This window comes from Panthera leo, chromosome F3 (assembly GCF_018350215.1).
Source record: "Panthera leo isolate Ple1 chromosome F3, P.leo_Ple1_pat1.1, whole genome shotgun sequence".
NCBI classification, from domain to species: domain Eukaryota; kingdom Metazoa; phylum Chordata; class Mammalia; order Carnivora; family Felidae; genus Panthera; species Panthera leo.
The window spans coordinates 6,869,661-6,887,691 of record NC_056696.1 but is presented as its reverse complement, the minus strand read 5'-3'; the positions used below and the strand labels follow the sequence as shown (position 1 = coordinate 6,887,691).

Here is an 18,031-nt window from a genome sequence, read left to right as displayed (position 1 = left end):
CACAGTTCCAAGTCATCATGTTGTATACTTCAAATACATTTATATTTGTCCATTATTCCTCAAAGTTGGGGGGGAAAAGTAGAATTTATTATAATTCTGACTCGCTAAAACACGGCAAGAACTCTGTGAGGGAAAAGCAAAGATGACAGACCAAGCGGGTGATGATGAATGGGCACTGGCCATCTGCCTGGCCATATGTGCGGTCTGGTGGGCGGTGGAAAACCACACTACTGGAGGGATGGACTATTAATTGGGGCACAGCCCTACGGCAATCATTATGGGAATTTAAGGGGTACATTAAAGTAGGGCAAGCTGATGCCCATCAGAAGTACCTGGTCCAGGATCAGGTGATTGGAACCAGCAAGTGTACATCCTTGAATGCTTGTTTAAGGTGGCCATCCGAGTTCATAAAGTGAGTGGATACAGGGGAGCTGGAGAGCAATGCAGAGATAGCTTGACCATCAACATATTCCTCTGCACCCTCTGAGACACAAAATGCCAGTAAGAACCATCCAGTCTATCAGACAGAGAGCAGATCCCTACGGCGGCAGACTCCCCAGGAGGAAGCCCCTCCCTACTGTATACAGTTGGCCAGGTACACTACAGTGGACCACCACCACCACCAGTATTCCTCAAGGCTATAAATGGGACCTGACAGGCAAATGTACTCTGGACTGGGCTTTGCATACCACCTACTAGTGGTAGGTAAAAACTCAAAAGACTAGAACAGAAGATAGTGTATCAATCTGGACCACCAAGGTACATGTCATCAGACCAAGAAACATACTTTATAACCCACAGCCACCAATAATGGGCAAAGAGGTATCACATCAAACGGACATTTCATGTCCATTTCATCCTCAGTATAACCATCTGATAAAGAATTACAATGGGGAGGGGGGCGCCTGGGTGGCTCAGTGGATTAAGTGTCAGACTGTTGATCCTGGCTCAGATCATCATCTCATGATTATGGGACTGAGCCCTATGCTTGGCTTGGCAGTGCAGAGCCTGCTTGGGATTTTCCCTCTCGCCATTCCTCCCCCCTCTCCTTCTCCCCAAAACAAATAAACATTAAAAAAAGGGGGGGGGGGCTGGGGGGCTCAGTCGGTTAAGCTTCCAACTTTGGCTCAGGTCATGATCTCCTGGTTTGTGGGTTTGAACCCCACGTTGGGCTCTGTGCTGACAGCTCAGAGCCTGGAGCCTGCTTCAGATTCTGTGTCTCCCTCCCTCTTTCTGCCCCTCCCCCACTTGTGCTCTGTCTCTCTCACTCTCAAAAATAAATACACATTAAAAATTTTTTTTGAACAAAAAAAAAAGAATTGGAATGGGAAACTGAAACAACTGTTATCTAAAATGGGAGGAGATAAAGACATAAAGGGCTAGAGCACATGCCTTCCCAAGTGTGCCCAGTTGATAGATTTCTCCACTTTTCTGGAGGACATGTGGAACAGGGGGTAGAAAAGGATGGTGTCAGAACTCTGCAATTCTTCCCCACATCACCACAACTTTCTTTTTTTCCTACCTGATGTAGTGATCCTGGGCCCGGGGCTACCACTATGGGTGCTAGGAGCAGGGCTCAAACCTTAGCAAGACATAGTCTATACCTTTAACTGCCATGCCCAAGTTCCAAAGGGCCTGTGGGATGGACTGTGTCTCCACCCCATCTAGGAAAAGCAGGGTTGACCGTGAACGCAGCTGTGATGCCTGGCGGTCGAGAGAGTGCACCAGTTCCGTGACCGTATCTCTACCCCATGAGTGGGACTGGACTGAGGGAGACATATGCAGTAGACTACCGGTACTGCAGGCAATCTGAATCAGCACATACTTACCCCAAATGGGAAAGTTCCCATCTCTGGGTTACTTGTCTGTAGAAGTTTCGTGTCACTGCTGTAACAAATTACCACAAACTTGGTGGCTTAAAACAACAAAAATTTATTCCCTCACAGTTCTGGAGACCAGAAGTCCAAAATCGAGATTGGCAGAGCTAAGTTCCCTTCAAGGGGAAGAATCCATTCATCCCATGCCGCTCTTCTAACTCTTGGGAGGTGCCAGAAGCTCCGTGCGTTGGAGCCCCACCACTCCAATCTCTTTTCAGTCTTTATGCTACCTTCACTTTCTCCCCTGTGTAAATCAAACCCTCCTCTGCCTTACTTGACAGACAACTGTCACTGGCTACAGGACCCACCCGGATCACTGAGGGCAATCTCCTCATCTTGATAGTCTTCATTTAATTATATCTGCAAACACTCTTTTTCCAAACAAGGTCACATTAACAGGTTCCAGGAATTAAGATGTGGAGATGATTGTTCTGGGGTTCAATACTCAACCCACTACAGTTCAAACGCTGGTCCCCCAAATTCAGTTTTGTTTCACATGTAAAACACATTCACCCATCCCAACATCTCCAAAAGTCTTGACTCACACTATCAATTTTAAGGCTAAAATCTCACATAAACCTCATCAGCTCAAAAGTCTGAAACCTCATCATCTAAATCGTGAAGTCAGATATGGGAGAGATGGCTGGTATGATCCATCCTGGGGCAAAATTCATCTGTATCTATGGACCTCTTAAACCAGAAAGCAAGGTATCTTTATCCAAAATACAATGGTGTGACAGGCATAGGGCAGACGTTGTCATTCTGAAAGGGAGAAACTGGAAAGAATAAAGGGATCAGCCATCTCAAACAAGCTGAGCCAAGGAAATTCCTTTAGACCCCAAGGTGTGAGAAATCCTCTGTATTTGCATTTATTTTTCCTTTTTTCATGTTTATTTATTTGTAAGAGGGACAGAGAGGCAGAGATTGTAATTGGGAGGGGCAGGGAGAGACAGAGACAGAGAATCCCAAGAAGGCTCCACACTGTCAGCATAGAGCCTGACTTGGGGCTCTATCCCACAACCTATGAGATCACGACCTGAGCTGAAATCAAGACTGATGCTTAACCACTTAACCAACCAAGCCACCCAGGTGCCCCTGTATTTGCATTTCTCTCCTCAAGGCCCATTTCTGCCCTACAGCCTCTGTCTATATGCCTGTGGCTCTGGCCTCAGAGTCTTACTTCTTTTTCCTTTAAAAGTAACATCCATTTGCAGCTCACATCCATCAACTACAGCATTTCTTTTACACTGCCTGGGCTTCTAACACTGTCAGTGTATTCTGTAACTATAGTTAAGTCTTGTGTGCTTTGTCTATTGATTAATTCTGAAAACCGAACACCAATGTAGTGCCTGCAGTATTATAAAAGTAAGTAAATATCATTTATAGCAGAATCAAATAGTATCGTTAATCAGTAAAAGAGGAAATCCTTTTCATCAATAATCCTGAGTTCCTCTAGGGACAATGCTTCATGTGTCTGGGCCAAACTGCTTCTTATACTACATCCATTACTCATTGATCATTCCATATTTCACTCTGCTTCACATTTGGACTAGGTCTTTCTTGAACAAATATTTGTTTTATCTTGAAGTTCCTAAATTCTTTTTCCTCCTCCTCCTCCTTTATTCTACCATTAGAAACAACCTTAGTCAAATAACCTGCTAGGAACTGATTGGCTATTTATACATATGTCATCTTGAGATTCATTATCATGAACACTAAGTGTTATTTAGCTCTATTGCTTCATGGACTCCATCTCTGACTCTTGATTGAACTTCCTTCTAAATTTTGCTAAAATAAGTATGATACAATTTTATGGGCATTCCTTTATTGGGAGATAATCTGTTTCTTGCTTTCTGAAAGCTTTCAAGATGATGTTTTTAGCCTTAAGGTTCAAAACTTTCCCAAAGATGTAAGAGAGTGTCTAGGGTCCATTTTCTCTTCTTTTTAAGGTTTTATTTTTAAATAATCTCTGCATTCAATGTGGTACTCGAACTCACAGCCCCAAAATCAAAAGTCACAGGCTCCACTGACTGAGCCAGCCAGGGGGCCCCATTTTCTTTTCTCTGGCTCAGTACTCAGTAGACACTTTCAATCTGAAGACTTCCGCTGTAATTAATTTTATCTTCTTTGATTAGTTCTTTCAATCTCTTCCCATTTCAAAAAATTTTTAATGTTTATTTATTTATCTTGAGAGAAGAGAGCAGGGGAGGGAGGGAGGAACAGACAGAGAGAGAGAGAGAGAGAGAGAGAGAGAGAGAGAGAATGAATTCCAAGCAGGTTCCACACCCAGCATGAAGCCCGATGGGGGGCTTGATCCCACGACCCTGGGATCATGACATGAGCCAAAATCAAGAATCGGACGCTTAACTGACTGAACCACCCAGGCACCCCCACTTAAATTCTTATATTGAGTTTTCTTTTTAATTTTTAAAAAATGTTTATTTATTTTTGAGAGAGAGAGAGAGAGAGAGAGAGAGAGAGAGAAAGAGAATCCGAAGCAAGCTCCAGGCTCTGAGCTGTCAGCAAAGAACCCAATGTGGGGCTTGAACCCACAAACCATGAGGTCATGACCTGAGCCAAAGTCAGTTGCCTAACCAGCTGAGCCACCCAGGCACCTCTTCTACATATTGAATTTTCTTTTTCTTTTTTAAAAAACGTTTATTTATTTTTGAGAGACAGAGAGAGACAGAGTGCGAGCAGGGTAGGGGCAGAGAGAGAGGGAGACACAGAATCTGAAGCAGGCTCCAGGCTCGGAGCTGTCAGCACAGAACCCGACAGCGGGGCCCGAACTCACAAACCGCGAGATCGTGACCTGAGCCGAAGTCGGACGCTCAACTGACTGAGCCACCCAGGCGCCTCTTCTACATACTGAGTTTTCTTGATTGAGCTTTCATGTCCTAACTATTCTTCCAATATTTTCCACTGCTGTATTTTTGGCACTTCATTCTCAGATATTCCCCCAAGATCTGTTTACAATCCTTGTATTAAATGTTTTATTTTAGCAATCAAGCATTAAATTTACAATTACTTTTTCTTGTGCTCTATTTCTTTTTCAGCCTATTTTTGTTTTGTAGGACGACATCTTTTCCTACTTCTGTACAAATACTAATTAGAGATTGTGAATATATCTTCAGTTCTCTGTTTTGTCTCTGTTCTCACTAGGATCAACTATTCTTTTGTTCTTCTTCGTTCTCTTTTATGCTGTCTTTAGATTTTCCTCATCTGTTTGGTGATCCTCAGCACTCTGTTCATATCCTTGAATGACTAACGAGGTAGATTAATAGAACATGGGTTCTCTAGCTGAATGGGAACGCTAAAAATAGATTCTACTATGTGGATTAGGAAACATGCCGGCACACTTTAAGAGTCTGAGAGAACGGAAAAGCAATTTGACTACTCCATTCTGACCCCAGAAATATCCAAGAAAAGAGGGTGCCAGCTGCCACCACTGGGAACCTCGCCTACCTAGGTCAGACTACTCAAAAACATTGGAAGGAAGGCGGTTCGATTTTTATCCCGACATAAACACTATACCCAAGCACTCTGTATGGCTGAGGCTATGGGCGGGATTAGATGGACTCAGCTGATCCGATCAGAGTGAGGTAAAAACGCCGTTCAGGCATACCTTGTTTTTTCTGCTTCACTCTACTGTCCTTTGCAGATAGTGCTGTTTTTCTTCCAAATTGAGGGTTTGCGGCAACCCTGCATCAAGCAGCATTTACATCAGCATTTACTGCTCACGTTGTGTCTCTGTGTCACATTTTGGTAATTCTTGCAATATTTCAATCTTCTTCATTACTATTAGATTTTATTTTACGGTGAACTCTGATCAGTGATCTTTGATGTTATTATTGTAATTATTTTGAAGTGCTATCAACCACGCCCATATGAGGAAGTGAACATAATCGATAAATGTGTGTGTTCTGAATACTCTCCTGACCAAGCTCCTCTCTGGTCTCCCTCCCTCTCCTTGGGCCTCCCTATGTCTTGAGACACAAAATACTGACATTAATATTTAAACCAATTAATAACCCTATAATGGCCTCTAAGTGTTCAAGAGAAGATGTGCACATCTCCACTTTAAATCAAAAGCTAGAGATGGTGAAGCTGACTGAGGAAGGCATGCTGAAAGCTGAGAGGCTGAAAGCCAGGCCTCTTGCACCAACCAGTGAGCCACGCTGTGGGTGCAAAGGGAAAATTCTTGAAGGAAATTACAACTGCTACTCCAGTGAACACATCAATGATAAGAAAGCGAAACAGCCTTACTGCTGATGTGGAGAAAGTGTCAGTGGTCTGGACAGAAGATCAAACAGCCACCACATTCCTTTAAGCCACAGCCTAACCCAGAGCAGGGCCCTGGCTCCCTTCAAGTCTGTGAAGGCTCAGAGAGGGGAGGAAGCCGCAGAAGAAAAGTCTGAAGCCTAGACAATAGCTACATCGTACAACTAACTCTGAAAACGCCCTGCAGACTGGTAAAAAGATCTTCCACAGTTAATTGTAGAGAGAAAGTCATGGCAAAAAGGGTAGGAGGGGTAGAGACACAGCTGGGAACCAAACTCCTTGCAAGATTCCCCACAAACGGGAGAGGCACCACAAGCACAGAGAAACAAGTGGATCGGACAGTAGGTGCCTGCCCTGGGAGGATGAATCCCGAGAACATCAGGCTTTGAAAACCAACGGGGCTTAACTTCAGCAGGTTTTAAAGTGAGTGGAGCTTAACTCTAGGTACTTGAAAAATCAGCAGGCTCACACACCCTTAAAGAGCCAGCATAGTAAGTAACTCAGGAGACGCAGCACAGAAACAGCACTTTGAAACGTGCCCGGGGGGTGCGAAGATTTATTTACTAATCTCGGGGAAGGGATCTTCAGGAGGCTTCTCCAAGAAGGAACATGTTGTGGGCACCGTTTCTCCCCCCCTCCCCTAGCCTGACAGCTGGACTCTGTGGGAACCAGCATTACAACTCCCCACCTAGCCTGCTAACAGCAGTGCTCTGCCCTGGTGTTCCCCTGCAGACCTGCCCCAACCAACCCTCCAAAGTGACCCCTGCCACGAAGGGAGGGGGAGATGACGCACACACTAGCGCACCCAGAGTTTAATCAGCAGGGCCTTTCAGCTGGCTGCTCCTCGACGTGCCCACAACTGTGGCTGAGAGACTTAGTGCAGACAGCTGACCCCACCATGAGCTCCCACTAGCTCTGCAGGGGACCTCGACAGCACAGGGACCGAATCCTGCCCAGTGCTCCCACTGCAGGCAAAGCAAGTCACCGCAGCTAACTGGACTGAAGGGACACACTGCTTAGCCACAACAGTAGGGCACATGCAGCCCACCCAGGAGACACCCTGGAGCACCTTGTTCTAGTGACCAGGGGCATTGCACTCCAGGGCACCACAGGACCTCTTTTATATAAAGCCACTACTTTCAAAACTTGGAGACAGGGCTGACACCCCAATACACTGAAACAAACACAGAAAGTTGGATAAAATGAGGAGACAGAGGAGTATGTTCCAAATGAAAGAACAAGACAAAAATCACAATGAGATAAATAAAATGGATATAAGCAGTATGTCTGATTAAGAATTCAAAGTAGCAGTCATAAAGATATTTACTAGACTTGAAGAAAGACCGGAAGACCTCAGTAAGACTCTCAACAAAGAGACAGAAAACATAAAAAGAACCAGAGATTAAAAACTGAATAACTGAAATAAAAAAATACACTACAGCCAACCAACAGTAGATTAGAAAATGCAGAAGAACACATCAGCAATCTGGAAGATGGTAATGGAAAGCAACCAGCTGAGCAGTAAAGAGAAATAATACTGAAAAATGACAAAAGGTTAAAGGAACTCAGCAACTCCATCAAGCATAGTAATATTCGCGTTATAAGGATCCAAGAAGGAGAAGAAGGAGAAAAGGGGGCAGAAAACTTATTTAAAGATATAATAGCTGAAAACGTCCCTAATTTGGGGAAGGAAACAGACACACAGATCTGGAAAGCACAGAGAACCTCAAACAAAATCAACTCAAAGAGGTCCACACCAGGACATAAAGTAATTAAAGTGGCAAAAGTAATGACAAAGAGAGAATTTTAAACTTTATTTATTTATTTTGAGAGGGAAAGAGTGGGGGAGAGGCAGAGAGAGAGGGAGAGACAGAATCCCAAGCAGGCTCTGCACTGTCAGAGCAGAGCCCGATGCAGGGCTTGAACCCATGAACCGTGAGATCATGACCTGAGCCGAAATCAAGAGTCGGACACTCAACTGACTGAGCCACCCAGGCATCCCAAAGACAGAATTTTAAAAGCAGCAAGAGAAAATAAAATGGTTACATATGGGGAAAACTCCATAGGGCTAAGCCAAAGAAAGAATTTTAAAAGCAGCAAGAGAAAATAAAAGTTACATACAATGGGAACTCTGTAGGGCTATCAGTTGTTTTTTCAGCAAAAACTTGGCAGGCCAGAAGAGAGTAGCATGATATATTCAAAGTGTTCAAAGGTAAAATCCTGCAACCAAGAATACTCTACCCAGCAAGATTACCATTCAAAATAGAGTGACAAATAAAAGAGTTTCCCAGACAAAAGTTAAAGGAGTTCATTTACCACTAAGCATGTATTACAAGGAATATTAAAGGGAATCCTTTGAGTGGAAAGAAAAGGCCATCATCATGAGTAAGAAAATAATGAAAGGAAAAAAATTTCAGTTAAAAACAAACATATAATAAAATAATAGATTAATCACTTATAAAGCCAGTATGGAGGTTAAAATGCAAAAGAAGTAAAATCAATTATATCCAAAAAATCAGTCAAGGACTACACAAAATAAAAAGACGTAAAATACAACATCATATACACAAAAAATGGAAGAGGGAGTAAATATTTAGTGCTTTTATGTGTTTGAACTTACGTAATTATCAACTTAATATAGACTGCTATACACGTGTTATACATGAGCCTAATAGTAACCACAAATCAAAAACCTACAACAGATACACAAAACATAAAGTGCAAGGAATCCAAGCATACCACTACATAACTACATAACACTACATAACTATAAAACCAGAAAACAAATTTAAAAATGGCAGTAAGTACATACCAATCAATGATTACTTTAAACAGAAATGGATTAAATGCTCCAAGCAAAAGACATAGGGTAACTGAATGGGTAAGAGCAACACTCATCTATATGCTGCCTACAAGAAACACACTTCAGACCTAACAACACATACAAACTGAAAAACATACACCATTCAAATGGAAGTGAAAAAAAAAAAAAAAAGCCAGGTTAGAAATACTTACATCAGACAAAGTAGACTTTATAGCAAAGACTATGGCAAGAGACAAAAAAGGGCACTGCATAGTGATAAAGGGATCAATCCAACAAGAGGACAGCACAATTGTAAGTTGCACAAATTATAATTACAAATTACATAAAGCAATTATTAAGAAATACAGAGGAAGAGACTGACAATGATACAATAGGAGGGGACTTTAACACCCCACTTACATCAATGGAAAGGTCATGCAGAAAGAAAATCAACCAGGAAACAGTGGCTTTCAATGGCACATTAGACCAGATGGAGCTAACAGACATATATAGAACATTTCAGCCAAAAGAAGCAGAATATACATTCTATTCAAGTGCGCCTGGAACATTCTCCAGGACAGATCACATGCTGGGCCACAAAACAAGTCTGAATAATCTTAGGAAGACTGAAATCTTATCATGCATCTTTTCTGACCACAGTGATATAAAAGTAGAAATCAACCACAACAAAAAGTCTGGAGACAACACAAATAGGCAGAGGTCAGACAACATTCTACTAAACAATGAATGGGCAAACCAAAAAATCAAAGAGAAAATGAAAAATCTCAAATTAACAACCTAACTTTACACCTAAAAACAGGTAGAAAAAAAGAGCAAACCCCAAAGCTAGTAAAATGAAATAATAATTACTAGAGCATAAATAAATTAAATAGAGACTATTTCAAACAAGCAAACAAACAAAAATGAAAAAGGACCAATTAAGCCAGGAGCTGGTTCTCTGAAACAATCAACAAAATTGATAAACCTTTAGCCAGACACATCCGCAAAAAAAAAAAAAAAAAGACGCAAATAAATAAAATCAGAAACAAAGGAGGAGAAATAACAACCAACACCACAGAAATACAATGGATTATAAAATTATTTTATAAAAAATTATATGCCAACAGGGGCACCTGGGTGGCTCAGTTGGTTGAGCATCCAACTCCTGATTTCAGCTCAGGTCACGATCCCAGGTTTGTGGGATCCATGCTGAGTGCGGAGCCTGCTTGGGATTCTCTCTCTTTTACCCCTCTCCCCTGCTCACGTTCTCGCTCACTCTCTCTCAAAAAAAAAAAACAAAAAAACAAAAAAAAACAACTTAAAAAAATGATATGCCAACAAATTGGACAAACTAGAACAAATGGATAAATTCCCAGAAACATAATCTTCCAACTGAATCAGGAAAAAATAGAGGATCTGAACTGATCAATTACTGTCATGACATTGAATCAGTAATCAAAATCACAGATGAATTCTACCAAACATTTAAAGAAGAATTAATACCTATATTCTAAGCTATTCCAAAAAATAGAAGAGGAAGGAAAACTTCCAAATCCACTCTATGAGGTGAGCATTACCCTGATATCTACCTGATGTCTATTACCCTGACACTACCAAAAAAAAAAAAAAAAAAAAAAAAAAAACCAAAAAAAATTACAGACCAATATCTCTGATGAAAAGAGATGCGAAAATCCTCAACAAAATATCAGCAAACCAAATTCAACAGTACATTAAAAAAAAAAAAAAATTCACCACAGTCAAGCAGGATTTATTCCAGGGATATTGATTCAATATTTGCAAATCAGGGGCGCCTGGGTAGCTCAGTCGGTTAAGCGGCTGACTTTGGCTCAGGTCATGATCTCATGGTTTTTGAGTTCAAGCCCGGCATGGGGCTCTGTGCTGCCAGCTCAGAGCCTGGAGCCTGCATCCAATTCTGTGTCTCCCTCTCTCTCTCTCTCTGCCCCTCCCCCATCTGCACTCTGTCTCTTTCTTGCTCACTCTTAAAAATAAACATTAAAAAAATTTTAAAAGATTCACAAATCAATCAATGTGATATCTCACATTAATAAGAAAAAGGATCAAACTTTATGATCATATCAATAGATACAGAAAAAAGATTTATCAAAATACAACTTCCATTCATGATAGAAACTCTCAACAATAAGTAGGTTTAGAGGGAACATACCTCAACATAATAAAGGCCATATATGAAAAACCACAGCTAACATCATAATGGTGAAAAACTGATAGCCTTTCTTCTGAGATCAGGAATAAGACTAGTATGTCTTACTCTCACCATGTTTAACCAACACAGTACTGGAAGTCCAGCAATAGCAATAAAACAAGAAAAAGAAATAAAAGGCATCCAATCAAGAAGAAAGAAGTAAAACTGTCACTATTTGCAGTGACACAGTACTATATACAGAAAACCTTAAAAACTCCACCAAAAAAACCAATAGAACTGATAGATGAATTCAGTGAAGTTGCAGGATGCAAAATTAACATACAGAAATCTCTTGGATTTGTCTACACTAATAATAAAGTAGTAGAAAGAGAAATTAAGAAAACAATCCCATTAACAATTGCACCAAAAAGAATAAAGATGTAGTTTATGACATCAATAACTTAAAAGCCTTGAGTAGAGTGGCAGAGGAGCACAGAAGCAGTTTTCGTATGTTACTGAAGTTAAGGTGGTATAAATTCAAATTAGAGTGTTATAATTTTAGGATGTTAAATGTAATCCCCATGGTAACCACACAGAAAATAGCTATAGAATATATAGAGAAGGAAATGAGAAGGGAATTAAAATGTTTCACGAAAATAAAATCAATTAAACATAAAAGAAGTCAGTAATGCAGATAATGTGGGACAAGGAGAGTATAAAGCATAAAGAAAATAGTGACAGAACTCCCTCCTTATAAATATTTATTTTAATGTAAACGGATTAAACTCTCCAGTCAGAAGATAAGAGATGGCAGAATGGATTTGACAACAACAAAATGATCGCTATCTACAGGAGGCTTACTTTAGAGCCAAAGACACAAATATAATGAAACTGAGAGGATGGAATATTTCATACAAAAATAATCAAAAGAGAGCAGAGGTGGTTTTACCATTATCAGACAAAAAAAATTTTTTTTAAAGGTTAAAAAAGACAAAAAAAAAGGTATTCATAAAAGGCTCAATCCATCAAGAAATAACAATTATAAGCATTTATGTACCTAATAATAAGCCCTCAAAATGTATGAAGCAAAAATAGAATTGAAATGAGTAATAGTTCTACAGTAATAGTTGGAGACATCAATACCCTACTCACAATAATGAGAGAGAACAACCAGATGAAAGGTAAGTAAAAAACAGAGGACTTAACATAATAAACCAGCTGGACCTAACAGACACACAGAGAACATTTTACCCAACAACAGATTACACATTCTTTTCAAGTGCACATGGAAAATTCTCCAGGATACACCATATGTTAGGCCACAAATTAAGTCTCAATAGATTTAAAAGATAGATATCATACCCAGTATCTTCTCTAACAGCAGTGGGATGAAGTTTGAAATGAAAAACAGAAGAAAATTAGAAAATTTACACATCTGTAGAAATTAAACAGTAGAATCTTAATCCATGGATCAAAGGAGAAATCACAAGGGAAATTAAATGAGAAAATACTGAGAAATGAATGAAAAGAAAAATGTAACACACCAAAATTTATGGGATGCATCACAAGTAGTGCTAAGTGGGAAATTGTAGATTTAGACACTTACATTTATAAAGACAGGTATCAAATCTTCAATCTAACTTTACAGCTTAAGAAAAGAACTAAAGCTAAAGCTAGCAGAAGGAAGGAAATAGTAAAGATTAGAAATAAATAACAGAGAATAGAAAAACAGAGAAAAAGCAATGAAAGTAAAAGTTGGTTCTTTGAAAAGATTACAAAAATTGATACAAAGGCACAAAGAATAAAGACATAAAGAATTAGGGGAAAAAAGAAAATACCACTAGTATGCCACAGTAATAAGTACTGTAGACAAGATCCACTGATGGAAGTTAAAATGAGCGGGCAAAAGTTTAAGAAGAAAAAGGACACTTGTATAGTCTCAGAGTATCTCCCCTAAGATAGTTATTAACTACAATGGGAGAAATGGTAATTCTACAGTGGAGAATGCTGGTAGCCAATACTTTAATCAGGTGGTCAGTGTTAATGTCAACAGTAATAAGGCACATGGACATCACTCCTCTCTATGAGGCTCTGTGATTGGCACATCAGGATTCAAACCCCAGGTCTTGTCAGACTCTAAAACATTATACTGCTTAATCATTTTTCTATAAGCAGACATATTCTCTTTCAAGAAATGGATAAATGGATTTGTTGGCAAACGTTATCAAGGGTAGTATACCAATCTGGATATTCTCTCACTTGTGAAATATACCCAGTTCTGTGGAGTTAGTGAGAAAAGTACAATTAATTAGTAAGGGAAGACAGGATCTAAGTGAGGCTAATGCATAAAAGAAAAAAACAGAATGGAAATGATATTTTTACTGATGCCTGACACACAGCAGATGGTAAGAGTAATAATAATCATAGCAAATCCTCATAACAATAATAGATTTTCATTTAATACTATTTTAATCTTAATTTTATTTACAGCAAATGCTATTACATGTATTCATTCATTTAATCCTGACAACAACTCTATGAGACAGGCACTATCATTTCCCCCATTTTGCAGATGAGGAAACAAAGGCATAAAAAGTTGAGCAATTTGTTTGGGATCGTTTAGTAAGTGGCAGAGCCTACTACACTACACTACCTCTGGGAAGATAGCAGTTTAAAGAGTCAGGCACTATACTAAATATCCAAATCCTCAATATTCCTGTCCAGAAATACTTTTTTGTCTTTTAACAAGTAGAATTTTACAAATGAAAAATCCAACGCTTTGTTGGGCTATTCAACATGTACTCAGCACACGTGGCCTCCACCTGGTGACCTCAGTAGTTTCTCTTCCACTGATTCACTGTGATTAAGTGAATACACTACCCTAAAACATTATGAATGTCCCTAAGGGAGCAGTACTCCCCTCAAACTGCTTGTTAAAGGCCATTAGGTGGTAAGATACAAAGCTGGGAAGTGAATCCAGGCCTGCATGACTCCAAGGTCAGTGTTCTTTCCAATACCAGACACAGACTTGTGTACCAGCTGAAATTAAAACAAATGTACAAACACAGGGGAGATGAGGAAACTATACAGCTGACCCCTGCACAACATGGGTTTGAACTGTGCAGGTCCACTTATACGCAGATTGTTTTCAACAAATACAGTACAGTCCTGTGAATGTATTTTCTGTTCCTTAATGATTTTCTTAATAACATTTTCTTTTCTCTAGCTTACTTCATTGTAAGAATACAGTATATAAGTCATATGACATACAAAATATGTTAATGATACCATGTAACAAAATATGTTACTGTTCATGATACCATGAAGGCTTTCAGTCAACCATATACTGTTAGTAGTTAACTTTAGTCAAAAGTTAATGATACCATGTAACAAAATATGTTACTGTTCATGATACCATGAAGGCTTTCAGTCAACCATATACTGTTAGTAGTTAACTTTAGTCAAAAGTTAGATGTGGATTTCTGACTGAGCAGGGAGTCATTCTTAACCTCCATCTTGTTCAATGGTCAATGGTGGTTGCAAATAATGGAAAGTTAAAGTAGTCTATAAAGTATGATAATAATATATATTTAAAAAATTTTTTTATGTTTATTTGTTTTTGAGAGAACCACAGCATGAGCAGGGGAGGGGCAGAGAGAGAGGGAGACACAGAACTCAAAGTGGGCTCCAGGCTCTGTGATGTCAGAACAAAGCCCAACACGGGGCTCAACCTCACAAACCGTGAGATCATGACCTGAGCTAAAGTTGGACGCTTAACCAACTGAGCCACCCAGGAGCCCCTCAATTCAGAACTCTTGAGTGAGGACTAGCATCATTAACATGCTAGTTATCTGTATGGATCTAAGTTACGGAGATGGGGGTTAAGGCCTCCTGAAAGAATTTCAAAGACTACTATTTCTTTTAGTTTTATGATTCCTATATTTTCAAATCTATTAAAGATGCTCTTCCATTCACCATTATATAAGCTGTATAATATATAGGTACAAGTCATCTGTGTTATCCTAATCACTTTTTTATTTAATAATAGAAAATTCAGAATGTTGGGGAAAAACATTAAAAAGCAACACTAAGTATAATCAGTGATATAGGTCACAAATAGACAGTAAAAACATTTCCCCAAACACACATAAATAAATATTTCTATCTCAAGGAAATAAAATACCTTCAGTATACAACTTCCAGATAATATTATAAACTTTTGAAAATGTTAATGTTATAAATAAATATTGATATACAGATACTACCGCAGCAGTAACCAACAATCTACATTTTGGTTACTTAATGGAATTTCTACACTTTAGTCATGTGTATGCGTGAACACACATATGTGCATACCATAAGCAAATATTTAGTAATCAACTCTATTAATCAATTACCTTTGCAATAATAACTTCTTTCTTCAGAATCTTCATAGCATAGTATTTTCCACTTGCCTTCTCTCGAACCAAAATAACTTTTCCAAAAGTGCCTTTACCTAGTAGTTTCAAATAGTCAAAATCATTCATTGTCTGAAAAATATAAATTAAAAAAATGTAATATGAAATATTTGATGCAATTCATTTATAAACATATAGGTATATGTTTGTGGTATCTACCCAAAAGTAAATTTTACAAATTTTTAAGCACACTTAAGAAGAATCAGACTGGCAATAGCTACCTCACCAACAATCATGGATGCTAGAAATAATTTAAGCAATTCTCAGATACTAAAGGCAGTAACTGTGAACCTCAAATTCCTCAGCTAGTCAAACTATCAGTCAAGTGTACGAGGAAAGGAAAAATAGAACCATTTTCATTCACTTTCAAGGACTCAAGTTTCTTTTTTTTCTCTTTTTATTGAAGTATAATTAACATAGAGTATTATATTAGTTTCAGTGCACAACACAATGATTCAACAGTTCTATGCACTTCTGAGTGTTCATCAAGGTAAGTGTACTCTTAATCCCCTTCATCTATTTCACCCGTCTTTTCCACCTGCCTTCTCTCTGGCAACCACCAATTTGTTCTCTGTATTTAAGAGTCTGGTTTTTTTTTTTTTTTCCTCCTTTGTTTGTTCATTTGCTCTATTTCTTAAATTCCACGTATAAATGAATTCATATGGTATTTGTCTTTCTCTGACACTTCATTTAGCACACTACTCTCTAGATCCATCCATGTTGTCGCAAATGGCAAGCTTTCATTATTTTTTATGGCTGAGTAGTATTCCATGGTGTACATATACCACATCTTCTTATCCATCTGTCTATCAATGGACACTTGGCCTCTTTCTATATCTTGGCTATTGTAAAAAATGCTGCAATGAACACAGGGGTGCATCTATCTTTTCAAATAGTGTTTTTGTTTTCTTTGGATAAATACCCAGTAGTGGAATTACTGGATCCTATAATAATTCTATTTTTAATTTTTTGAGAAACTTCCACACTGTTTTCTAAGGACTCAGGTTTTTAAGGACTTGGTAGTGTCACTTTCCCCAAACAACATGATCATCGAAAATGCGCCCCACAAACATTTCCAGATACATGTAAGGAAGCAGTCCTTTTCAGGGAAGCTATCTGAGAATGTACTCAAGCGAAGTAAGGATAGAATCCTAGAAAGTGAAAGATATGTGTATAAGAAATGTTGAAAATAACCTGGATCACAAGGAGAAGAAACCTAAGAAAGTGGCAGTACAAATCTGAGAAAGCAATTGGTGCAATCAGAGCAGAAAGGCAGGGAAGTCTAAGAATGCCTTTAATTAATCTGCCTGTATTCAGTTTCATTTCTCATTCCTAAGGCAGGTGATTCCCGGGATTTTGCCAAGCTGACCTGCTACTTGCTCTTTACAGCCCTCTATATGCACACTTTTCCTGCTCTATGAGCATTCTTCCACAAACTTCCTTAATTTCGATATTGCTTATGCACCGATGCCTCCCCCCCACCCCCCAGCTTTTTGTCTGTATGGACTTATCTCTTTTTAAAATGCCTTTATTACCATTTTAATGGGCTTTTAAATGGAAGGGGAGATAACTGGATATGCTCAGTTTATCATCTTAAATTTAAATTCAGTTCAGAGGGTTTTATGAATAACAAGTTCAGAATCTGGATTTTATCCTACAGATGATCAGAAGTTATTGAAGATTTTTATATTTTTTCCTGGTTACCACCCATCTGAAGTAAATGTCAAGAATGTCCCAAATCAGTGATCTCAGCTTCTACATTAAGAAACTGAACAAGAGCAAATTAAACTCAAGAGAAATAGAAGGAAATAATGAAGATTAGAGCAGAAATCAATTAAATTTTAAAAAGAAAAAAAAGGAGAGGATCTCAGTGAAACCAAAAGCTGGTTCTTTGAGATGATCAATAAAAATGACAAACCTCTAGCCAGATTGGCCTGGAAAATAAGAACAAGAGACACAAATTAACCAATGTCAGGAATGAGAGAGAGGAATGAATGAGAGACATCACTACAGATTCTACGGATACTAAAAGGATCACATGGGAATATCATAAACAGCTATAAGCTGCCAACACTATAAAATTGGCAATATACATGAAATGAAAAAATTCCCTGAAAGCCTCAAACTTTCGAAGCCCACTCAAGAAACAGATACCTTGATAGCCCTATGTTTACTAAGGAAATTGAATTTGTGGTCAAAAACCTCTCCACAAAGAAAACTCTAGGGCTAGATGGTTTCACTGCTGAATTTTATAAACATTTAAGGAAGAAATGATACCAATTCTATGTATACGCCTAAAGAAGAAAGTTGAGAAAAAGGGAATACTTCCCAATTAATTCCATAAGGCCATCATTACCCTGATTATCAAAACCAGACAAAAACATTACAAGAAAGCTACAGACCAATATTCCTCATGTACATGACATGTAAAAATTCTAAGTTTTAGAAA

At 38.7% G+C, this 18,031-nt stretch overlaps 1 protein-coding gene across 7 annotated transcripts in view; it reads right to left on the bottom strand.

The window, feature by feature from the left end:
- Positions 1 to 18,031, bottom strand: part of AKT3 (AKT serine/threonine kinase 3) — a 304,707-nt gene that overhangs the window by 105,171 nt on the left and 181,505 nt on the right. For all 7 annotated transcript variants that reach the window (XM_042926503.1, XM_042926505.1, XM_042926504.1 and 4 more), the window contains one exon: positions 15,523 to 15,654. In XM_042926503.1, coding sequence (XP_042782437.1) covers positions 15,523 to 15,654 — 132 coding nt within the window. The remainder of the gene's footprint in view (positions 1 to 15,522; positions 15,655 to 18,031) is intronic.